Source organism: Macaca thibetana, chromosome 7 (genome assembly GCF_024542745.1).
Source record: "Macaca thibetana thibetana isolate TM-01 chromosome 7, ASM2454274v1, whole genome shotgun sequence".
Lineage (NCBI taxonomy): Eukaryota > Metazoa > Chordata > Mammalia > Primates > Cercopithecidae > Macaca > Macaca thibetana.
In genome coordinates, this window is record NC_065584.1 from 105,747,504 (window position 1) to 105,773,652 (window position 26,149).

At 40.7% G+C, this 26,149-nt stretch overlaps 1 protein-coding gene across 3 annotated transcripts in view; it reads right to left on the bottom strand.

Moving 5' to 3' along the window:
• Nucleotides 1–3,046: 3,046 nt before the first annotated feature.
• Nucleotides 3,047–26,149, bottom strand: part of SEC11A (SEC11 homolog A, signal peptidase complex subunit) — a 44,937-nt gene continuing 21,834 nt past the window's right edge. Inside the window, exons 2-7 of one of the 3 annotated variants that reach the window (XM_050796093.1) lie at nt 23,866–23,975; nt 19,784–19,933; nt 13,062–13,181; nt 12,262–12,299; nt 4,236–4,293; nt 3,496–3,571 (exon numbers count right to left, since the gene is read on the bottom strand). In XM_050796093.1, the coding sequence (XP_050652050.1) occupies nt 4,268–4,293; nt 12,262–12,299; nt 13,062–13,181; nt 19,784–19,933; nt 23,866–23,975 (444 nt within the window). In that variant the 3' untranslated portion in view covers nt 3,496–3,571; nt 4,236–4,267. Of the gene's footprint in view, nt 3,572–4,235; nt 4,294–12,261; nt 12,300–13,061; nt 13,182–19,783; nt 19,934–23,865; nt 23,976–26,149 lie in introns of all 3 variants that reach the window. The other 2 variants (XM_050796092.1, XM_050796094.1) reach the window with 2 other exon arrangements.

Below are 26,149 nucleotides of genomic sequence, written 5' to 3' on the forward strand. Positions count from 1 at the left end.
AGGGTGCAAATGCTGAGTGACAGCAGAACTTGTGAAGATGGTAAGACTCAGATAAACAGAAATAAGATGACATAATACAACTGGAAACACTCAGGAAAGGAGGAAAAAAATAATACTTTTAGACAACTGGTTGTGAATGAGAAAAGTGTTTTTTTTTGAGATGGAGTCTTAACTGTGTCACCCAGCACGCAGGGTGGAGTGCAGTGGTGCAATCTCAGCTCACTGCAACCTCTGCCTTCCAGGTTCAAACAGTTCTCCTGCCTCTGCCTCCCAAGTAGCTGGGATTACAGGCACACGCCATCACAGCTGGCTAATTTTTGTATTTTCAGTAGAGACATGTTGGCCAGGCTGGTCTCAAACTCCTGACCTCAAGTGATCCGCCCGCCTCGGCCTCCCAAAGTGCTGGGATTACAGTTGTAACCCACCACGCCCAGCCCAAGTGAGGAAAGCATTAATGTCTTCCTTCCAATAAGTGTATGAGGAGGAGGGACTGGATAGATGAAGACATAAGTACAAGGATGTTTGCACTCATAAGGATGCTTACTGTTGGCAGAATTCAAAGTTTGAATTCAATGTAGGGAAAAGGTAGTATGAACACACAATTTATGGTCCACACAAGAAGCACTTCTGAAAGTAGAAGGCAGGCTAAAACTAATTATTAATAACAGGTGGTAATTATCCAAAATAGGCACAGACTGGCACACGGCAGGGGGACCAGTACACAAGCAACAGGGAGCCACTGAATAAGTATTTCTGGATTTAGGTGATGGTGATGAGAATGGAATGATGGGGTAAATGGAGGACTTAGTACATGGCTAGATATGGTAGGGAAATGACAAATCTAGGTGAATATTCCTTCACATAAAACATGAAATTTGGAGGGGAAGTTTTCAGGAACTTGAGTTTAAAGATGGGACAATCAAGTGGAAGTGTCCAGAGGAAAACAGAGACATGGAACTAGAGCTGAGGACAGACATTGGAAATAATATAAAGAGATTGGTTAGCCGGAGGTATAAGAGCAGACAAGTAACAGCCAAAGAGATAATCCCATTATCAATTTCTCATTTAAAGTTTGATAGTTTTCATACTCCTCTTCAATTCCTTTCACTCACAATGGTTGAGCCCTCCCAATTCTCCACTTGCCCTGCCAAATCTCAAAGAGCTTATCACGCCACTCAGTTAGCAAAGAAAACCTCTCTGGCATTTCTCACATTTGCAAAGAGCTTTTAGGATATATTTGCTAATAAAATCTCCCATTTTAAGTCTTATGTTTAGCACTAGACAAGATAAAAGTTGGGAATTTAATATCCCTCCCCACAAGTAATCTTTTTATTTTTGGCTAATGGAGTGACTCAAATATTATTAAATGATTTGATTACCTTTTTAGAGAAATTTAGTTGTTGCTTGCATCCAGCAAAGGAGGAAAAATAATACTTACATAAAACTGGTTGTGAAAATATGCAAGGGAAAAAAGTATTAATGTTTTCCTCCCAGTACATTTATGAGGAAAAATCTGGAGTAGATGAAGATACAAGTACACGGATTTTTTTTTTTTTTTTTTTGAGACGGAGTCTCGCTGTGTCTCCCAGGCTGGAGTGCAGTGGCGCGATCTCGGCTCACTGCAAGCTCCGCCTCCCGGGTTCACGCCATTCTCCCGCCTCAGCCTCCCAAGTAGCTGGGACTACAGGTGCCCGCCACCATGCTCGGCTAGTTTTTTGTATTTTTAGTAGAGACGGGGTTTCACCATGTTAGCCAGGATAGTCTCGATCTCCTGACCTCGTGATCCACCCACCTCGGCCTCCCAAAGTGCTGGGATTACAGGCTTGAGCCACCACGCCCGGCCTACACGGATGTTTACACTCAGGCAAGCTAGGATCACAGAGAACCCTAAGATCCCAACCTTGGCCAGCAAAGCACACTGCTTCTCCCCTAGAGTAGTCCTAGAAAGGCTGGTACAAAAACCAGTGTACAGATTAGGCTGAGCAGTGAACTGCATCTTCCACAGGTGATAAGGGGGGAAAAATGGAATAAATGGCAATTTTCTGCCATTCCACACAGGGAATGTTCAGCTTCTGGTTCATGAGAAAATACAAGTACTATACAAGCCTCACAGACAGGTTCAAAAAAGCATTTGTTATAGCAGTGATTTGCCAAGTTTCATATTCTGTTGAGAATATTAAGAGCCCATATCCAAAGTTGGAAGCCTAAAGCCTGATTAATGGGTTTAGGAAGGTACTATTCTCCACAGGGGAGGGCTTCAGAAGAGTAATCGTCCCTGTTCTCACGCCATTAGCATTACCGCATAGACTGATTTCCACTGCAGTTGAACAAATAATAGAAACTGTTCAAGTGGCCTAACACAGATAACTCACTTTAAGACTTCACATTAATACAACAAGAGAACAGATAGAATTAAGAGTATTTGGTGCTCAAAAGATATTTACTCTATACTCCCTATTTCCCTCACTGCCTTGATATTAAAAGAAAACATACAATTGGGTTGTGCACTCACTACTTTAAACTGCCTGCTTTAAGTCTGCATTAGAGAAATGCAAAGTCAGGCACTTGAGAGAACAGCTTCAGACAAATGAGAGTTTAAAGACACCAAGCAGAATGCTTGTCCTCCAGCCCTTTCCTCTGCCTCTAGATGCTAACACACACTTGCCATGGTGTAGAAAGGGCTGAGAATACCTCAAGTGTAGAAAGGGTTATGACTTTTTATAACCAAGTGAGATTTTCTGAACCTCTCAGCAACACTAACTGGGTTTATACACATCTGAGTCATGGGAAGAATCAATTTTATGACTAAGAGATTTCCTATGAATGTCAGTGGCTACTTTTGCTTCACACACACACACACACACACACACACACGCACACGCAAAACAGAAAAAAAAAAAAAAACCAGTTGTTAGTATCAGAGCAACCTTCTTAGCTGAAGGACTGTTCACACTAAGCCTTTATATCCCCCAAGGGGTACTAAGAACCAGCCAAGGAAGGCAAATTTCAGAAGCTTTCCCAACAAACACAATTCAGGGATAAGGGGTTCAATGTGCAAAGTCTTTTATTTAAAATTTTAAAAGTTAAGACTTACGACCACCTCAGTATATGCCATTCCTATTAGAAGGAGGTATGACGGTTTCAAACTCATGCAGAGCTGCATTTTCATTTACAAGTCTCTGTAGGCACTTTAGAAGTGAAGCTTGGCTTCAAAATACAAACACTGGGGGCTTTGGCTCAACCTTTTAATATAAAAAATTCACTGATGTACAAAAATGTGAAAGTGTGACAATGACAATTATGAAATCCTGTGACTGAAAGTCCCCTCAAGTGCACTCTGTGGTACACATGCGCCCGCCCACACAAACTCTGGCGTGGAAACATAAACTAATGCAAACCAGTGCTACCAAGAAGCACCAACACGTGTGTTCTCCATTCCACCAATCACAGACCAGTATCTACTCCAAACATCCAGTAACGAAAAGTATGGCATCTTCCCAGGAACAGCAAGGCAGGTTTCTTACTCACGATGAACCAGCACGAATAAACCCAGCAAAAAGAGCACTGCATACTAGAAAATAAACACAGAACCACACGTCAGAGAAGCATTGAAAAGTTCAAGGGTTCTTAGAGTTAATTAATAAACTGGTCTTCGTGAATATATTACTAAACTACCTAATTATTCTTTCATCTTTTAGCTGTAATCCATTTAAAAGTTTCCAATACTAAGCAAAAGATCACATTTCTTTAAATAATTTTCTTTTTTTTTTTTTTTTGAGACAGAGTCTCACTTTGTCACCCAGGCTGGAGTGCAGCAGCAACCTCCACCTGCCATATTCAAGCAATTCTCATGCCTCAGCCTCCCCAGGAGCTGGGATTACAGGCATGTACCACCACACCTGGCTAATTTTTTTGTATTTTTAGTAAAGACAGGGTTTTGCCATATTGACCAGGCTGTTCTCGAACTCCTGACCTCAAGTGATCCGCCTGCTTCAGCCTCCCAAAGTGCTGGGATTACAGGTGTGAGCCACTGCGCCCAGGCTAATACTTTTTTTTTTTTTTTTTTTTTTTAATAGACATGGGGTTTCACTATGTTGCCCAGGCTGGTCATGAACTCCTGGGCTCAAGCGATCCACTCACCTTGGCCTCCCAGAATGCTGGGATTACAGGCGTGAGCCACTGCACCTGGCCCAAAAGATTACATTTTTAATAAAACAAATAATACAGGCCCTTACCTTAAATTTAGGATAGTCATTCATGAGGATTGTCACAATTCCAATATAAGGAACAAATCTAAAACAAACAAAAAACTGATTATCACAGAATTTCCGATGTAAAGCAGCTGTTGTCATTCACTGAATATTATCAATATCTTCTACAGAATACTAATTTTCAATTCACAAACTTCATTTCTATATACTGCCCTATTTGATCCTTTCAAAAGCCCAAGTGATAGTAAAGTTAAGAATATCACCATTTTAGAGATGAGGAAACAGATGATCATGCCCAAGGTACATGGCTTGTGTGTGGCAGAACCAGCACCAGATAGATCCAAGGTCTTAGATTTCCAGGTGGTGACTCTAATGCTACATGTTGATATAGTGCTAGGGGCTAGGTTTATCATCATAACCTTCAAGAAGCTGTCAATCTAGCTAGGGAGACAAAGCAAGCACAGCCACAATATTACAAAGTACTTCATGTTAAGTGGCCAAAAAGTGAGTGTAAGAGCTCATTATAGTACTTAGGATTTCACCACCTTCTCATTTGTTAACCACCTGTAATCTGTGTTTGGTCCTATTAATCTTGAAACTTTTCTAGAACAGTTTTCATCACCATATGTAGCAAACCAGTCTCAACCCCCATATTCCTTTCCATCATGGCACCATTTGACTTTCATGACCACAAATATGCTCTGGAAATTCCTCCTTCTTGGTTTCTTAATGTACCACAAATTTGTTTCTTCACCTACCTCTTTGGTTGCTACACCTTCTTTTCACTAGCTCTTTCTAATTCCTCATGCCCCTAAAGTTTTTCTCCTCAACTAAGCAAAACCACCTGTTACATGATCTTACAACACCTGATACATTTCCTTTGAGGTCTTTATAACAATTATACTTTTATTAAATAATTAGTTGTACGACAGATTCTATACATGTCTGTCTCCCCTGCTAAACTAGAAGCTCTATAAGGGCAACAATGATGCCTATCTTGTTCCCCCTGTACCCTCAAGGCCAACATAGTACCTTATACATAGGAGATATCCAGTATATCCTGCCTGATTGAATGTCTGAATGTCTGGGCCTCCTCTTTTTGCTCTCTCTTGGGGAAATCCTATTTTCTCCCAGGGCTTAAATTCCTCTCCATGCAAAAGACTACTTTGACATAAGAATTCAGGGCAGAAAGAGAAAATTAGCAGGGTACTATCGATGTGAGTGGAAGAGGTGGTTAGCAAATGTAAAACTTTCTTCTTTATCCTCCTCTTCTATTGCTGGACTCCAGAGCGGACTGGCAATATTGTACTAAGCTAGAGCCTGTCATAGGGAGGCTGAGCTGAAGTGGAGGCTGACCTTTGCACACTTTAAAATTGCCCAGATACTTTTATTCAGGGTACCTACCTACAATCTTTGCACCATGCCAAACACAGCACAAACAGAAATTACCTCCCACATAATATCTACACCATCAAAGCCTTAGGCAAACTTGAACACACATTTTGTTTCGGACACATTTAACTTCCCTTTAAGAACTCCCCTCACTTCTGTCTCTTGTCCTCACCCCTCCCTGCTCCTCTCCCTTCTGGCAGGATCACTGAGACCTATCTCTCCTGCCCCAACCCCAAACTCCCACTAGTGTTTCTTAAAGCCTAGACCTCCTCTGTCACAAACGCTTGATGGCTTGTTAAAAATGCAGATTCTTGGCTGGGCACAGTGGCTCATGCCTGTAATCCCAAAACTTTGGGAGGCTGAGGCAGGTAGATCACGAGGTCAGGAGATCAAGACCATCCTGGTCAACATGGTGAAACCCTGTCTCTACTAAAAATATAAAAATTAGCTGGGCTTGGTGGTGCATGCCTGTAATCCTAGCTACTCAGGAGGCTGTGGCAGCAGAATCGCTTGAACCCTGGAGGTGGAGGTTGCACTGCGCCATGATTGCGCCACTGCACGCCAGCCTGGCGACAGAGCGACATTGTCTCAAAAAAAAAAAAAAAAAAAAAAAAAAAAAACCAAAAAAAACACAGATTCTTATATCTTTCCCAGATCGACTAAGTCAGGGAATTTCTGAAAGGTGGGGCCCAAATGATGCTCCTGCACATCAAAATTCAAGAAGCACAATTTTAGTGTGAGATGCACATATAGGTGTGTGATGGCAAATAATATCCCTTCCTTAGGGTTCATGCTTTCATCTCAACCCCTGGGATCTCCAAGAGCTGAAAAGTAACAGTTGTTAAAGAACGGCATGGCTAAGCTCTAAGAGGATGGATAGAGGTTTTCTATATTTTTTATATATTATATATATACATATATAATATATATAATTTTTCCTTTTTAGTGCAGTAACTGTTATTTCTTTTGTCCCATTTTTAACACTTCCATAAAAGAAATAGCTTTCAGTGAAAGTAAATCACCTAATTTAAGAACATAAAGGCAAATGCCTCACAGTAAAGTACAGATTAAGAGCTATAAAAGCATCTGTGATTTCTACCAAGACATTAAGCTGCCAATTCTGATCTGATGATCAATAAGCAGCCATTCTCATACACAGAGACTCTGTTACCTCCATGCAATGATATCTATGCCCAAAGAACCACATCCTTGGCTCCCAGCAACCACATAGGCTGCTTGTGAATGATCCATGTAATTTTTTTTTTTAATTTTTATTTTTTTGAGACATGGTCTTACTTACCACGCTAGAATGCAGTGGTGTGATCATAGCTCACTACAGCCTTGAACTCCTGGGCTCAAGCAATCCTCCCACCTGAGTCTCCCAAGTAGCTGGGACTACAAGTGCACACTACCATGCCTAGCTAATTTTTAAAATTTTTTGTAGAGACAGCATCTCACTACATTGCTCAGGCTGGTCTCAAACTCCTGGGCTCAAGCGGTTCTCCCATCTTGGCCTGTTAAAGTGCTGAGATTACAAGAATGAACCACCACACACAACCTGAAACTTTTTTTTTAAGGTTGGCTTTTCTTTGCCCACTATCAGTGAAATGAAAGTAACTTGGTCTTTAGGAGTAATATAAGCAAGATCTAAGGATGCCAGAATATGATGAGGCCGTCCAAAGTCAAACGACAGGTTTAATTGTCTGTGCCACTGTTACCCTCCATGGACAGAGATAAGCAGAGTTGATAATCAAGTGCACAGTGCTGCTATCATCAGTCATCTTAAATTCAAACCATTTGCAGGCTTTTGCCTATTCTGCTCAGATAAACTTATGTGCTAAAGCAGAGTTGCTAATAAGCAGGAGGTTTAAAATAAGTAAAATAAATGCCATCCACGAAGCCAACTCCAACACCAGCCTGTGCCAAGTTAATATCTAGAAGGCAAAATGCATTTCATATAGTTAAATACATTTCCCTGGGAATTCTTGGGATCACAGGTACTGCTGAGGAAGCAGCCTCAGAAGAAAGCACTGTCTCCTGATGCTCATAGAGATCATTAGACAAAAGGCCAAACAAACAGTAAAGAAAAGATGCCACAAAAATTAAGAAGAGACCCCAGCACAATTCTGTCAAATATCAAAAGGGGTCTATATCTGGGAAGTCTAGAATCCAGCAGCCAACTAAATGAGAGAGTAAGAGAATATGCAATGACCAGAAAAGGATCATCTTGTTTCTAGAATGACTTGTTTCAAGTAAGAAGTATTCAAAAAGTCTTATCCATAAAACTGATTTCAGTTAACAGAGAGCTCAATTACTCTACTCCTTCCTTATATTTTTTTAATTCTTCTTTCCATTGTCAACATTTCTGTTCCCCGATCCTCTGCCAATCTTTCACCCTTTTCTCCTGCTGCTTTCTGCTCCTTGTTGACTAATGGATGCTCTTGAATTTTTCAACTTCCTGAGTTTAGAAAGAAATCATCCTATTAATACTTAATTGGTTCAGTATTAGTTTCATTTTCTAAAATTGTTTTTATTACGTGCTACAACATGAATAAGCCTTAAAAACATTATGCTACATGAAAAGAAGCTGGACACAAAAGACTACATATTATATGATTCTGCTTATATAAAAAGTCCAGAATAGGCAAATGCACAAAGACAGGAAGCAGATTAGTGGCTGTCAGGGGCTACAGGAAGTAGAGGATGGGGAGTGACTGCTAATGAGTACAAAGTTTTATTTTTGGGGTGACAGAAATGTTCTGGAATTCGATACTGGTGATGGCTGCACAATCTTGTGAATATACTGAAACCCACTGAATTGTAGTCTTTAAGATGGTGAATTTTATATTCTAATATACGTGAATTATATCTCAATAAAAAATTTTTAAAATTATTTTAATTTAGAGCCTTAGGACTCAACATAAAATTTTTTTAGTGTGCAGCTGTTAAAAAAACAAGAGAGAGACCAGCCTGGCCAACATGGTGAAACCCCATCTCTACTAAAAATACAAAAAATTAGCTGAGCATGGTGGCACATACCTGTAATCCCAGCTAATCGGGAAGCTGAGGCAGGAGAATTGTTTGAACCTAGGAGGTGGAGGTTGCAGTGAGCTGAGATCACACTGTTACACTCCAGCCTGGGCAACAAGAGTGAAACTCTGTCTCAAAAAGCAAACAAACAAACAAAAAAACAACAAAAAAAAATTTTTTTTAATGCATAAAGGAGGTGGGGTGCAGTGGCTCACACCTGTAATCCCAGCACTTTGGGAGGTCAAGGCGGGCAGATCACTTGAGGTCAGGAGTTCGAGACCGCCTGGCTAACATGGTGAAACTAAAAATACAAAAAATTAGCTGTTTCTACTAAAAATACAAAAAATTAGCTGGGCGTGGCGGCACACACCTGTAATCCCAGCTACTCGGGAGGCTGAGGCAGGATAATCCCTTGAACCTGGGAGGCAGAGGGTGCAGTGAGCCAAGATTATGCCATCACACTCCAGCCTGGGCAACAAGAGCAAAACTCAGTCTGAAAAAAAAAAAGCATAAAGGAGGCCAGGCACAGTGGCTCACACCTGTAACCCCAGGACTTTGGGAGGCCAAGGGACTGCTTGAGCCCAGGAGTTCAAGACCAACTTGGGCAACACAAGGAGAACCAATCTCTACAAAAATTTAAAAAATTAGCCAGGTGTGATGGCATGCACCTGTGATCCTAGCTACTGAGAAGGCTGAGGTGGGAGGATTGCTTGGGCCTGGGAGGTAGAGGTTGCAGTGAGCCACGATTGTGCCACTGCATTCCAGCCTGGGTGTTAAGAGTGAGACGCTGTCTCAAGAAAAAAAAGCATGAAGACATATGTGCTACAGGAACAGACTTGCCTGTGGAAAAGCTCTATTCTCAAGATTTGGGTACAGCCTGACTTTGAAATACCAGTTTAGTGTTTTATAAACACAATTTCCACAAAAGAAAGTGTTACGTTCCATTACGTGTCAAGCTCAGTAGAGGTACAATCAATGGAAAATAAATTTATATAGTTAAGATTCTGTGCTCCTGCTGTTCAGGTCTTTTTTTTTTTTTTTTTTTCTACAGAAACTTCCTTAATGCAGAGAGTACCAGACTATTACATTTTTTAAGTAAAAGCTACAAAATGGTCTATATTTTCAATGTTGGGATTTAAAAAATAGCATTAAATAGTGTGGAATTTTTCTCTTGACGGAGTCCCGCTCTGTCACCCAGGCTGGAGTGCAGTGGCGCGATCTTGGCTCACTGTAAGCTCCGCCTCCTGGGTTCACGCCATTCTCCTGCCTTAGCCTCCAGAGTCACTGGGACTACAGGTGCCAGCCACCATGCCTGGCTAATTTTTTTTGTATTTTTAGTAGAGACAGGATTTCATCGTGTTAGCCACGATGGTCTCGATCTCCCGACCTAGTGATTCGCCTGCCTCAGCCTCCCAAAGTGCTGGGATTACAGGCATGAGCCACTGTGCCCGGCCAGAATTTTTTCAAAAATTGTCCAGAAGACAAGTTACTTGAGCGAAAGCATATCTCCCCTAACCTTTCGTAGGATGGTACATCTTTTACCCAACCAATGGGCCAGAGTGAGTAGACAGAGCTGTAATGAGCACTTAAGAATCGAGACCCAGGCTCGGTGTGGTGGCTCATGCCTATGGTCCCAGCACTTTAGGAGACTAAGGCAGGCAGGTCACTTGAAGCCAGGGGTTCCAGACCAGCCTGGCCAACATGGCGAAAACCCATCTCTACTAAAAATATAAAAAATTAGCCAGGAGTTGCGGCATGCACCTGTAATCCCAGCTACTTGGGTGGCTGAGACATGAGAATCATTTGAACCTGACAGGCAGAGGTTGCAGTGAGCTGAAGATTGCTCCACTGCACTCCAGCCTGGGCAACAGAGCAAGACTTTCCAGCCTGGGCAAAAGAGCAAGACTCTGCCTCAAAAAAAAGAAGAAAAAAAAAGAAGACTCAGATAAAGGAACACTCAGTTGTACTGGCAGGAGCATAAATGAAACAGGCTTGGCAAAATTTGTCAAAAGCCTTAACATATGAGTATGCTTCACCCAGTAATTCCACTTCTAGGAATTTATTCTGAAGAATGGTTGGGCAGAAATGCTGAGATACACGTAACAAGGATGTTTATCATAACATTGTTCACAATAAAAAAGCTGGAAATAATCAGAATACCTGACAACAGGAGACTGACTGAATAAAATCTATCTACATATCCATAGGATACAGTATATGGCCTTTCCATACAGTGGAATAGCATACAGCTTTGAAAATGATGATATGATGGTAAATACATTGATTTGTAAATATGTAGTGATTTTTTGGGTAAAAAAGGGTTATAAGACAGTGTGACCACTCTCCTTTCATACACAAAATGCATTTATATTTGTATAAATATGTACATACTAGGGCTGGGTGCCACAATTCATGCCTGTAATCTCAGCACTTTGAGAGGCCAAGATAGGCGGATCACTTGAAGTCGGGAGTTTGAGACAGTCTGGCCAACAAATCGAGACCCCGTCTCTACTAAAAATATAAAAAATTAGCTGGGCGTGGTGGCACACACCTGTAATCCCAGCTACTTGGGAGGCTGGGGCACGAGAATCTTTTAAACCCAGGAGGCAGAGGTTGCAGTGAGCTGAGACCATGCCACCCACACTCTAGCCTGGGTGACAGAGCAAGACTCTGGTCTCAAAAAAAAAAAAAAAAAAAAAAAGGCAAAAAAAAAGTACATATTAATATTTTTATCTCTACACATAAAGGCTAATACAATGCAAACCAAAAAGTTAATAAATATTTATGGAGATCAAGAAAAAGGAGATAAGAAGTGACTTTGCTTTTTGATTATTGATATTTCCTTTATGTTTCTACATGAATCTGTGCATTTATAATCTGAGGAAAAACAAAAAGACTCAAAGAGATTGGTGAGTTTAAATAAGCACGTTAGCAGCATCTTGGGAACTGAGGAAGATGGGGACTAGTATTTCTCAGAAGCACTGATGACTTAATTTGGATTATAAAAGTATTTTTAGCTCCATCAAAGGAAAAGTTATTTAAAGTGGGGACATATTAAAAAAACAACAACAGCTCTGCAGCAGGCAAAGCACAATGATACCTGTTCTGATCTGATCTCTTTGGCCCCAAACTGAGCATCTCTCATGCTGTAACTGAGGAAGCTTTCACTTAGCAACTCATACTTCCTTCTCTGTGGGAACTGCGTTTCTCAGGCCTGTTTACTGGTGTAATAACTCTATATCCATACAGTCTGTTCTAGGTCAAAAGGAGCAGAGGTTCTGACAGTGGCAAAAGTGCCATGTGGCATCTAACCAGTGAGAATTAGCAACCATCCATTTCAGAAATGTTATGCTAGTAATTTTTGTATGATGGTTAAGGTGGACTATGCAGCCAGCCACTTAGGATCATCAGTGTAATCTTAGATACATAACCTAACTCATTTACGTTTCCTCATCTGTAGAATGGGAATATTAGGGTTGTTCTGAGGTTAAAATGTGGTAATACTTGTAAAGCACTTAGAATGAGTCTCTGGTACACAATAAGCCCTAATAAACGTGAGTTATTGTTAATACTATTAATAACATTAAGGGAGCAACAATGCCATACTTCCTTAATACCAACAACTTACAATTCCTGTCCTCCACTGAACTGTTCTCCTGATAAAATCTGAAACAAACAGGCTTAATATAACTTTTTAATTTCATTTGACCTCATCAATTTCAAGACTAGAAATATTATGGATTAAATTAACATGATAAAACTAATTTGGATGAACACTTTGAGTTGTTGACTTAGTACTTCTTAAGAAATATAAGTTTGTGGTGAAACCCCATCTCTACTAAAAAATACAAAAATTAGCCAGGCATGGTGGCGGGTGCCTGTAATCCCAGCTACTCGGGAGGCTGAGGCAGGAGAATCGCTTGAACCCAGCAGGTAGAGGTTGCAGTGAGCTGAGATCGCGCCATTGCACTCCAGCCTGGGTGACAGAACAAGACTCAAAAAATAAGAAAAAAAAAAATCTCAAAAAATAAGAAAAAAAAAAAAAATGTATGTTTCATGAGGCAGGATTAATAGTGCTCTAGACCCCCAGAGCCTAGCATAGTATGGACATAAGAGCACATGGAAGGTGCCCAATATTTCTTGAGTGAACCAAATAAGTAAACACATTTTTTAAAATTATCACATCCAATTCACCATCTCATCACTAGTATTCTATTCTTTTATTGCACCCCAGTTCCTCACCTCTGGAGTAGTATACCTGAAATTTTAGACACTTTTTAAGAAGCAAAATTTTCAAAGGACACAAGGGTGATTTGGTGGAACCAGAACCAAATCTCCATATTCAACTGTGTATGATCAAATAATATGATTGAGAGGGCCATACTTCAAGTGATATAAAAAGTTTGAGATGCTCCCCTCTATACTTACCCCCTGGCTCTCCCCACAACATCTTTTTTCTCTAGCCAATGTTGTCCTTGTTTATAGAGGCCTCGGTCATCAACCGCATTATTATCTCCTTTGGTCAAAAACTTGATATGCCCATTTTGCCTTAAAAGAGTAGAGGAAACCCAAGTCATCAAATACCTTCATGGCATTTAAAGCACAAAATCTGTTCTTGTTAACCAAAAATGTTTGTGGCATTGGGCTATCTTATCACCATTCTAGTGCTGAAATAATGATTTATGGAGCTATAAGAATGTTAATAGCTGTGTTGTTTATAAACGACTAAAAGCAAACTAAAGATCCAATATTAAGGAGGTCAAATATTATGAAAGCATTAAAATAATAGTATAGAAGAATATTTAATGACAAGATTGCACAAATGTTATTAAGTGAAGAATACAAAATAGCATGTTCAGTACAATCTCATTTTTATATTAAAATATATACATATTACCAATTTTCTGGAAACACAAAGAGCAAAGGAACACAATAAACTATCTCACAGGATATAATTGGCAAGATACAGACTATGGGAAGCTACAGAATAACCCAGTTTCTCCAACTAATGACTTGCAAGGAACAAAGAAAGTTCGGGAAGTGACCTACAGATTAAACAACAGACAGCCAGGCTCAGTGGCTCACGCCTGTAATCCCAGCACTTTGGGAGGCTGAGGCGGGTGGATCACCTGAGGTCAGGAGTTCAAGACCAGCCTGGCCAACATGGTGAAACCCTGTCTCTACTAAAAATACAAAAATTAGCTGGGCGTGGTGGTGGGCGCCTGTAGTCCCAGTTACTCGGGAGGCTGAAGCAGGAGAATAGCTTGACCCGGGAGGTGGAGGTTGCAGTGAGCTAAGATCACGCCACTGCACTCAAGCCTGGGCAACAGAGCGAGACTCCATGCCAAACAAAAAAACAAAAAAAACAAGAGACTATAAAGCCACATCAACTAATTGCAGCTGAGGACTTTATCTGGATCCAGAAAGTTATGACACAATTGGGGATTTGAACAAATATCAAAAACTTGATGATACTAAAGAATTGTTTGGCCAGGTGCAGTGGCTCTCTCCTATAATCCTAGCACTCTGAGAGGCCAAGGTGGGTGGATCACTCGAGCCCAGGAATTCAAGACCAAACTGGGCAACATGGCAAAGCAAAAAATACAAAAAAGTTAGCCGAGCATGATGGTGTGCACTTGTGGTCCCAGCTGAAGTGAGAGGATCACCTGAGCCTGGGGAGGCTGAGGCTGCAGTGAGCTGTGATCACATCACTGCACTCTAGCCTTGGAGACAGAGTGAGACACTGTCTCAAATAACAAATAATAATAACACAGGAGGGGAAAGAGGTGGGAGTAGAGAAGGAGCAGAATTGACTATATATTAATCATCACTGGGACAGTGATGATAGATACATGGGGGTTCCTTATACTCTTCTGTGCATGTCAGAAACTCCCCAAATTCAGAAAATAAAAGCAAAAAAAAAAAGGTATTAGACAAGATCTAAAATAATACAGACCAATGTATAAACAGATCAGTGGATCAACAGTGGCTATCTATGGCTTTCTTTAGATTAGCTTTATCTTCTTTTTTCTCCAACAAACATGAGTTACTTTTATATTAGGAAAAAATGTTAGCTTTAAAAGAAGAAATACTTCAATTCTTCAGATATGCCACGGTTTACAGGAACAGTATTTTGTTTTTTTGTTTTGTTTTGTTTTGAGACAGAGTCTCACACTATTGCCCAGGCTGGAGTACAGTGGTGTGATCTCGGCTCACTGCAACCTCCGCCTCCTGGGTTCAAGCGATTCTCCTGCCTCAGCCTCCCAAGTAGCCAGGATTACAGGTGCCCGCCACCACACCCGGCTAATTTTTTGTATTTTTCGTAGAGACAGAGTTTCACCATGTTGGCCAGGCTGGTCCCAAACTCCTGACCTCGTGATCTGCCCACTTTGGCCTCCCAAAGTGCTGGGATTACTGGCATGAACCACTATGCCTGGCCAGGAATAGCATTTGCTTGATCAGAAAATTATTAGTTTAATTCTACTAAAGAACCATGAAGTTTCTAGTAATTTTAAAATTTAATTGAAAGCAAAGTATATTTTACAGTTGATAAAGCCTAGCTGAAAATTAATTCAAGTGCATTTGGATTGACCACTGCAGTAGAAAGAAGAAAATTAGCTTCAGGTTTCTATGGGCTAATATCCACTTAGATTCTAAGTCAGAAACTGGCTCACTAGATGTTAAATCTGCAGAGGAAACTAATTTGGGAGGTGTTGCAAACACCAAAGATGGTTAAGTGCAAACAGTCACATTAAAAATAAGATTCCAGTTAGAAAAAATGCAAATATAGAGAGAAAAATAATCTGTAGCTGACAATTCAGTAAGTGAATAAAGGAAAAATTCTGAAGGGTAAAAGAGGACAGGTGCTAGGAGGGGCTCACTGCAAGAGTGAAAGTCAGGAGCAGCAGGAAGGAAAAGTGAATTCAACCCAGAAAACAATACCAACTCCACACATGCAGAAAAGGCAAATCAGATATGAGGAGATAAAACCCAGGAAATGGGGAACTCCCCAGAAAAAGGAAAGGGTGCTAGAGAGATCTGGACTACTCCCAAAGACTTGATTTGCTGGCAAAACAAACAAACAAATATATTAACACACCCAATTTCCCCTTCTGGGATGTAATCAGGAGACACCACTATAGCTTTTTTTAAAAAGCATAGATATCCTTCATCTACTTAGTGGTGACACAAATATTCTCTGGTGGCAACCAGCTCTTATTAGACTTATTTTTTATTTTTTTGAGATGGAGTTTCACTCTTGTCACCCAGGCTGGAATGCAACGATGCAATCTTGGGCTCACTGCAACCTCCGCCTCCCAAGCAGTGGGGATTAAAGGCGTGCACCACCACACCCAGTTAATTTTTATATTATTAGTAGAGACAGGGTTTCACCATGTTGGTCAGGCTGGTCTGGAACTCCTGACCTCAGGTGATCTGCCCTCCTCGGCCTCCCAAAGTGCTGGGATTACAGGTGTGACCCACTGCACCTGATCTTACTAGACATATTAAGTCCTACTCCAGCATTTCACAAGTCATAGGCTCAAAATACTGAGTGAAGGTATATTTACATAGGATTTTCCCTTGCTGGAACAAGGACCAAATATTTAATATTATCTACTTCTAGGGAGATCAAAGAGTTTAGAATTTAATTCACCCATCACAATACTGTGAAATTAGGAAGAAGGAAATACCACTTTATAGATGAGAAAAAATAAGACCCCAAAAGCTAAATGGGTACAGAATAATGTATCCATCTGCATGGGAAAAGCAAAGCTAAGGATTAAGTCACCCAATGGTAAAATTTCTCTTTCCAAATACGTAATCACATGCTAGTGTTCAATATCATCCAATTATAATATTTCCTGATATGGTTTGGCTGTGTCCCTACCCAAATCTCATCTTGAACTGGAGTTCCCATAATTACCATGTGTCATGGGAGGGACCCAGTGGGAGGTAATTGAGTCATGGGGGCAGGTCTTTCCCAAGCTGTTCTTGTGATAGTGAATAAGTCTCATGAGATCTGGTGGTTTTATAAATGGGAGTTCCCCTGCACATGCTATCTTGCCTGCCGACATGTAGACATGCCTTTGCTTCTTCTTTGCCTTCTGATTGTGAGGCCTCCCCAGCCATGTGGAACTGTGAGTCCATTAAACCTCTTTCCTTTATAAATTACCCAGTGTCAGGTATGTCTTTATTAGCAGCATGAGAACAGACTAATACACCTCCTATAGGATGAACTTACTAACTACATACATTTTGAATATTATTTGTCCCCATATTTAAGAGCAACATTAATACTATTAAACCAAATGGGGCTGGGTGTGGTGGCTCACGCCTGTAATCCCAGCACTTTGGGAGGCATAGGTGGGTGAATCATTTGAGGTCAGGAGTTCAAGACCAGTCTGGCCAGCATGGTGAAACCCTGCCTCAACTAAAAATACAAAAATTAGCTGGGCATGGTGGCAGGCGCCTGTAGTCCCAGCTACTCAGGAGGCTGAGGCAGGAGAATTGCTTGAACCCAGGAGGCAGATGTTGCAGTGAACCAAAATCGCACCATGTGCTCCAGCCTGGGTGAAAGAGCGAGACTCTGTCTCAAAAAAAAAAAAAAAACCACAAATGGTAACTCTGACCAGATATTTCAGTCTCCCCAAAAGAAAAAAGAAAATTGAAATTTTCTGAATATTAATATCTACACAGGCCTGCAAGTTGAAGGTATCTCAAGAGTCTGAAATAAATCACCAAAAACCCCAGATTATAAGTACCATATTTAAAATCATCAGAATTCTTACACAATTATTTTAAAAATTTAAGGATTTTCCAATTAAAAATTATCTATGAATCTGCCCAGAAACAGTTTTAAACTGAAGTCTATAACTCATTCAATTTCTTTTTCTTTTTTCTTTGAGATAGAGTCTCACTCTGTTGCCCAGGATAGAATAAAGTGGCATGATCTCAGCTCACTGCAGCCTCAACCTCCTGGGCTCAAGTGATCCTCCTACCTCAGCCTCCTGAGCAGCTGGGACTACAAGTGCACACCACCGTGCCTGACTAATTTTTTTTTTTGTATTTATAGAAACAGGGTTTCACCATCTGGTCTAGATGCCCAGGCTGGTCTAGTGCTCCTGTGCTCAAGCACTCCACCCACCTCAGCCTCCCAAAGGGCTGGGATTACAGGCATGAGTCACCACGCCCAGGCAAACTCACTCAATTTCAAATAATCATAAATAAAAATGGAGAAATTTTCCTCCAGCTTAAATAAGGCCTGAGCTCAGTTTGATTCTCTCTGATATATTTAGTGGAAAGTTGGTTCAGCTTTGTTCATAACAGGCATTGCTGAGAATGAACAACACAAATCCACTTTGAGAATCTGGAAAACACTATCTGCACTGAATAAGCCTCTATAATTCCAAAATAAATTTCTTTTTTTTTTTTTTTTTTGAGATGGAGTCTCACTCTGTCACTCAGGTTAGAATGCAGTGGCGTGATCTCAACTCACTGCAACCTTAGCCTTCCAGGTTCAAGTGATTCTCCCGCCTCAGCCTCCTGAGTAGCTGGGATTACAGGTACCCACCACCACACCTGGCTAATTTTTGTACTTTTAGTAGAGATGGGTTTCACCATTTTGGCCAGGCAGGTCTTGAACTCCTGACCTCAGGTGATCTGCCCGCCTCAGCCTCCCAAAGTGCTGGGATTACAGGCACAAGCCACCGCTCCTGGCCCCAAAAAAATGTCTAAAAATTTAAGTTATTCCTTCTCAGTCAATAATATAATGTCACTTTAAATTATAGTATTTTCACATACATACTGACATCGGATTTTATTAAAAAAAAAAAAGCTGTCACATCTTTATTTCACCAATGAAGAAAGAACTCTTCTAAACTAGAATGTTTACAGGAATTTCAAAAACCAACGGTTGACAGTTCCTTCTTCTTTAAGCAGAGGAAAAAAAACAATTTTATAGGGTGGTAAAAATAAGATAGTTTTTACAGAGAGCTTTTGCATATTCAAGAACTAAAATCCACCAGGTGCAGTGGCTCATGCCTGTAATCCCAGCACTTTGGGAGGCCAAGGCAGGTGGATCACTTGAGGCCAGGGGTTCGAGACCAGCCTGGCCAACATGGTGAAACCCTGTCTCTACTAAAAATACAAAAATGAGCTGGGCATGGTGGCACATGCCTGTAATCCCAGCTACTCAGGAGGCTGAGGCACGAGAATCGCTTGAGCCCAGGAGGCGGAGGTTGCAGTGAGCCGAGATAGCACCATTGCATTCCAGCCTGGGTAACAGAGGGAAACTGTCTCAAAAAAAAAAAAAAAAAAAAAAAGAACCTAAATCATGCCTACTCTTTCACTTCTCGTCTGTGTGTCATCCAGAATGCCTCCCTTTTCTTTCATTTCTTTGTTTTCTTTTATGAGACAGGGTGGAGTGCAGTGGCACAAACACGACTTACTGCAGCCTCAAACTCCTGGACTCACACAATTCTCCCACCTCAGTCCTCCAATTAACTGGGACTACAGGCACATGCCACTACGCCCAGCTATTTATTTATTTATTTATTTATTTATTTATTTATTGAGACGGAGTCTGGCTAATTTTTATATTTTAGTAGAGACAGGGTTTCACCATGTTAGCCAGGCTGGTTTCAAACTCCTCACCTCAGGTGATCCACCCACCTCAGCCTCCCAAAGTGCGGGGATTACAGGCGTGAGCTACCGTGCCTGGCCTTTTTTGTTTTGTTTTGTTTTATCAGAGAAGGAATCTTACCATGTTGCCCAGGCTGATCTCAAACTCCTGGGCTCAAGCCATTCTCTCACCTTGGCCTCCCAAAGTACTGGGATTGTAGGCATGAGTCACTGTGCCCAACCAGAAGATTATATTTAGGATCTATCTTTATGTCATAGTTTTTTGGAATTATATACAGAGTCACTGACAGGTTGGGAAGTAAAAGGGAACCAGGAAAAACCTTCAGGGAAAAATATGAACCAATAAATAATTATTTACAGTTTTCAAAATGTTCACTAAACTTTCAAATGGACTGGAAGAGGGCCTAGAGGTTCCTCACTCTTTCATAGTCTTTAGGCTATCAAAACTAAATACCACAAACACTTAAACAAAAGCAGTTAGAAACAAAGATGATATACTTTGCACATACTTTTCATGAATCTTCAAGACTCGGTGAACTATAGGAATCTCTCTTCCTTCTATCCTAAAAACAACAATTTCTCCCACTCGTATGGGATCTTCAACTCGATTTGTTAGAAATAGAAGATCTCCTCTATGAAATGCAGGTTCCATGCTGCCACTAGGAGGGAAAGAAGAATATAATAGCAAAAAGAAAGTATGAGATTAAACGTACTTTCCAAATTAGATATTCAACAAAATAAAAAATATCACTTCTGGAGTATACTCAATACTTTAACAACTATATCAACAGAAATGTGTATTGTTCTCAAAATATGGTTTCCTCAGACTAATAAGTTACGACAAAGGATTTTTAGTTATTAACCTTCACTGACTAGTTCCATTTCAAGTATTACTATTCAAAGAAGCTTAAATCTTGAAAAGGTCAGTGTTACTAATTCCTTAACCTTTTAAAATTTCAAATGACAAACAGAATATAAAAGAATGAACTTTAAAACAATGCCCTTATTCTCACTTCATCTGAAAACACTAAACATATTCAAATATGCAAATTAGAACTGGATCATCTTCCTCTGCCATTTATAAAGATAACAGCCAAGATGACCTTACAGGTTCAACTCATTTAGAAGGAAAAATGGCTCATCAAGTCAAAGAACTGTCAGCCACAGAGATAATGCTTGTGTTATCAATTTACTTATTTTAAAAAGAGAAAAAAAAAAAACAAGGAATAAGCAGAGATTTTTGCCTAAGAATTTCAGAAGCCAAGAAAAGATTCAATTCTATGGTAATAAGTAAGACTAACTTCTACAGAGTATCTTCTTACCTCTTACCTCTTCCATCCTACACCAAGTCCTAAAAAGGTCCTAAGATATTTGCACTAATTTATGAACTCCTTTTTATCTAACAAGAAGTAGCCCATCAGTATTTTTCAGAAACTCAAGCTCCAGTTTTCTATAACAACAGCTTAAGTAACAATAGAAAGACAAGAAATAAAGTTCAATGCGGGAATAAGTACAAACTCCAAACACTTTTGTTTAAAGACTCTCATCCCTCTATGTAAAGGGATATAGCAATGGGTCTCAAACTTTGCTGCACATTGGAATGACCTGAGGAACTTTTAAAAAATCTCGGCCAGGTGCAGGGGCTCACACCTGTAATTTCAGCACTTCGGGAGGTCGAGGTGGGCAGGTCACCTGAGGTCAGGAGTTCGAGACCAGCCTGGCCAACACAGTGAAACCCAGTCTCAACTAAAAATACAAAAATTAGCTGAGTATGGTGGCGCACACCTGTAATCCCAGCTACTCAGGAGGCTGACGCAGGAGAATCACTTAAACCCAGGAGGCGGAGGTTGCAGTGGGCTGAGATTGTGCCATTGTACTCCAGCCTAAGCAATAGAGTGAGACTCTGTTTCAAAATAAAAAAAAAAAAGAAAAAAGAAAGAAGGAGAAGGAGGAGGAGGAGGAGGAAGAAGAAGAAGAAAGAAGGGAGGAGAAGGGAGAAGGAGAAGAGAGAAGGAGGAGGAGGAGAAGAAGGAGAAGGAGAAGGAGAAGGAAAAGAAGAAGAAGGAGAAGGAGAAGGAGGAGAAGGAGGAGGAGAAGAAGGAGGAGAAGAAGGAGGAGAAGGAGGAGAAGAAGGAGAAGGAGAAACTGGGGGCCAGGCACCATGGTTCAAGCCTATCATCCCAGCACTTGGGAGGTTGAGGTGGGAGGATCACTTGAGATCAGGAGTTCAAGACTCGGTCTCTATAAAAAATAAAAATTAGCCAGGTTTGATGGCACACTCCAGTCTGGGCGATGGAGGGAGGCCCTGTGTTAAATGTTCTTATCACAAAAAAATAGAAAGGGGGGAAACTTTTGAAAGTGATGAATATATTCACTTCCATGATTGTGGTAATGGTTTCACAGGAATATACTTACCTGCAAATTAATCAAGGTGTATACATTAAATATGTACAGCTTTTTGTATGTCAATCATATCTCAATAATTTGGTTAAAAAAGAGTAATCTAAGTACTATTACTTAGAGTCTAGATAATGTTAATGTACTATTACTTCAATTCTAGATAATATTAATAATTCAATTTATTTTAAATCTGCCCATTATCTCCAGAAAGGATTTGGGCTTACAAAATTAAGCCCAAAATCTGACAAACCTATAATGTTTCTTTTCTTTTCTTTTTTTTTTTGAGACGGAGTTTCGCTCGTCGCCCAGGCTGGAGTGCAATGGAGCGATCTCTGCTCACTGCAACCTCCGCCTCCTAGGTTCAAGCGATTCTCCCGCCTCAGCCTCCTGAGTAGCTGGGACTACAGGCGCCTGCCACCACACCCGGCTAATTTTTGTATTTTTAGTAGAGACGGGGTTTCAACATGCTGGCCTCGAACTCCTGGTCTTGAACTCCTGGCCTCAAGTGATCTGTCTGCCTCAGCCTCCCAAAGTGCTGGGATTACAGGCATGGGCCACCACACCCAGCCTGTAATGTTTCAATTAAACAACCAAGTGGTAATTCTCTAAAAACGAGTTACTAAATTGGGTTTTAAAATCACTAAGAGTGGCTGGGCATGGTGACTCATGCTTATAATCCCAGCATGTTGGGAGGCCAAGGTGGGAGGATTGCTTGAACCGAGGAGATCAAGACCAGATTGGGCAACACAGTGAGATCCTATTTGATATAGTTTGGCTGTGTCCCCACCCAAATCTCATCTTGAATTCCCACGTGTTGTGGGAGGGACCTGGTAGGAGGTAATTGAATCATGGGGCGGGTTTTTCATGTGCTGTTCTGGTGATAGTGAATAAGTCTCATGAGATCTGATGGTTTTAAAAAGGGGAGTTCCACTGCAAAAGCTCTCTTCTCTTGTCTGCTGCCATATGAGACGTGCCTTTCACCTTCTGCCATGTCCCCAGTCACGTGGAACTGTAAGTCCATTAAACCTCTTTCTTTTGTAAATTGCCCAGTCTTGGGTATGTCTTTATCAGCAGCATGAAAATGGACTAATATACTGTTTCTACAAAAAAATTAAAAAATTAACCAGGTGTGGTGGAGCAGGCCTGCAGTCCCAGCTGCTCAGGAGGCTAAAATGGAAGGATCCTTTGAGACCGGTAGGTGGAGTCTGCTATGAGTTATGATGGCGCCACTGCACTCTATCCTGGGTAAACAGAGCGAGACCCCATCTTTAAAAAAAAAATTCACTAAGAGTATGAGTGCAAAGATAGGGAAGGAAGCAGAGTGGAGAAAAAAAATTCAGTACTATTTGTCACCATAAGAGATGGTATTAATGCCTTCAAAATTCCTGGAGTCTACTTTAGAAGTGATATTTAAAGGTTAGCAGGAAACTTGGAAATAATTAGTGATTCTTCTATACTGACACTGAGAACATGCTACAGAAAAACTCTTTAATTTGTGGAAGTACTATAACATCTAATGAAGTAACAACTAAATATCAGGCCTGGTGTATCAAAGTGAGGAATATAAAAAGACAGAACAATTTCAGGAAAATAAAGTACAATGAGACACTTTCTTAAGGGATGTGACAAAAAGAAACCTCACATGGTAACCTTTTTGTAGAACGGTCATGAGCCCTTTGGGGTTCTGAATGGAAATGCCTAACAAAGTGAGAATTTCTTTTCTATCTCTCTTTTTTTTTTTTTTTTTGGAGACAGGGTCTCGCTCTGTCGCCCAGGCTGGAGTGCAGTGGTGCAATCACAACTCATTGCAGGCCTCAAGCTCCAGGGCTTAGGCAATCCTCCCACTTCAGCCTCCCGAGTAGCTGAGACTACAGGTGCATGCCACCACACCCGCTAATTTTTGTATTGTTTGTGGAGACAGGGTTTCACCACATTGCCCAAGCTAGTCTCAAATTCCTGAGCTCAAGCAATCCGCCTGCCTGAGCCTCCCAAATTGCTGGGATTACAGGCATAAGCCACCGCGCCCAGCCTGAGAATTTCTTACAATTGAGAAGTAGTGACTAATTTTCTTCCAGGCCCTTTTCTGGAAAACAGTAGTTTCTAAGGGAATGATATACCAGTTATTTCATATCTCAATTTTTCTCCCAAGTAATGCCATGCAATTCCATGCCTTGAAAGGAAAAACTGTTACCTGAGCACCACTACAATTGGACTTTCACTTCCAGTTATTACCATTAACCCCTTCCAGATCATTAGTGCTGATGAGACAATCATTCCGAAATTTAGGACTTGATAATAGAGCTGCAAGAACAAAAGAGAAGAGATCAGATCCACCACTATACCCACTTTGGAAAGCAATTGAGAGCGGTAACAATTTGAAAGTTTCAAGCAGTACTATTAGGACAACTACAGTTCTGAGACATTCTTTAATATACTATAATAATTATGCCATCAGCATATCAAAACAGGCCCCCCTTCTTTCGCCAAAGCACCCTGCTCCATTTTGTTTGGTAAAACATCAGTTACATTTATATAACACCATATTATTTTAAGAACCTTTCACAAAAGTTATTTCATTTGGGCTCCATAATCATTCAGCTTAAATTCAATCATACCCATGCTACTTACCAGCCAACAGTAATCTGTCTCTGCTGCTGAACTCCTCTATTACTTTACTTTTCTTTTTTTTTTTGGAGCCTCGCTCTCGCTCTGTCATCCAGGCTGGAGTGCAGTGGTGCCATCTCAGCTTACTGCAACCTCCGTCTCCTGGGTTCAGGAAATTCTCCTGCCTCATCCTCCCGAGTGGCTGGGACTACATGCATGCACCATCACGCCCAGCTAATTTTTTTGTATTTTCAGTAGAAACGGGGTTTCACCATGTTGGTCAGGTTGATCTCGAACTCTTAACCTCAAATGATCTGCCCACCTCCGCCTCCTAAAGTGCTGGGATTACAGGCATGAGTCACCACGCCCGGCCCTCTATTACTTTTCTACCATATTTATCCCTTGATAATCATGGGAATAGTCAATGACATTTAACTCTACCTTCTCATTTTACAGTTAAGGAAACTGTTTCATAAAGAGGAGACTTCACCAAGTCCTATAGCTTATCAGTCACATAGTCAAGACTTGAAGGTCAGCTTTCTTACTAAATCTCTAGTACTCCACAAATTCTAAAATTCTGTGACTTGAATAATCGGATAAAACACCAGAAGGCATTTCAATTTCAAATAAAGAAAATTCAGAACGTATGGAAAAAGGCAAAAAATATTACCAAATCAGATAAGAGAAATAATGTGAGCTAACTGTTTTGGGCCAAGGCTGGAAAAAGCATAGACAGGATGACCAGACACCAAGGCAAATAGTTTAAAAGGAAAAAGCTGGTACTGGAAAGTACTGGGAGAGATCTGAAAAAGCATATTAAGGTCCAACTATGAAGAAACTTAAACACAGGACTGAACCTGTGGATCTAACAAAACATTAGTAATATAAAGTGAAAAAACAAAAGTTTCAAAAGGTCTTACTCTGTCGCCCAGGCTGGAGTATAGTGGCACAATCACAGCTCACTGCAGCCTCCAACTCCTGGGCTCAAGCAACCCTCCTACCTCAGCCTCCTGAGTAGCCAGATGTGGTAATTTTTGTATGTTTTGTAGGGAAGAGGTTTCGCCATATTGCCCAGGCTGCTCTTGAACTCCTGGGCTCAAGCAATCTGCCTACCTCAGCCTCCCAAAGGGCTAGGATTACAGGTGTGAGCCACCATGCCTGGTCACTTTTGATAAGATTTGCTTGTGGACATTCTACACAACTGTCCTAGTCTCTTCAAAAATCCAATGTCATTCAATGTCATGGAAAAAAAGGTGGAAGACTGTTCTAGATTAAAAAGGACTAAAGAGATATAACAACCAAATATAATGCACAAACTTTGGTTTCTTTGTTGTTTTTTTCTTCCTTCTCATTCAGTTCTAATAATACACAAACTTTGGCTGGATCTTGGTTCAAAAAAAAAAAAAGCATAAGAAAAAATCTGAACTATAAAAGACATTTTGGGGTGAATTGGGGAAACTCAAAATATGATTTGAATATTAAATGACACTAGGAAATTCATGTTAATTTTCTTTTTTCTCTTTTCTTTTTTTTTTTTTTTTTTTTGAGACAGGGTCTTGCTCTATCACACAGGCTGCAGTGCAGTGACATGATCTCAGCTCACTGTAACCTCTGCTCCCAAGTTCAAGTGATTCTCATACCACAGTCTCCCAAGTAGCTGGGATTACAATGGGCATGCATCATCACACCTGGCTAATTTTTGTATTTCTAGTAGAGACGGGGTTTTACCATGCTGGCCAGACTGGTCTCAAACTCCTGTCTTCAAGCAATCCACCCACCTTGACCTCCCAAAGTGCTGGGACTACAGATGTGAGCCACTGCACCCAGCCTCTAATTTTCTTAAATTATGTGATAATGGTGTTGTGGTTATG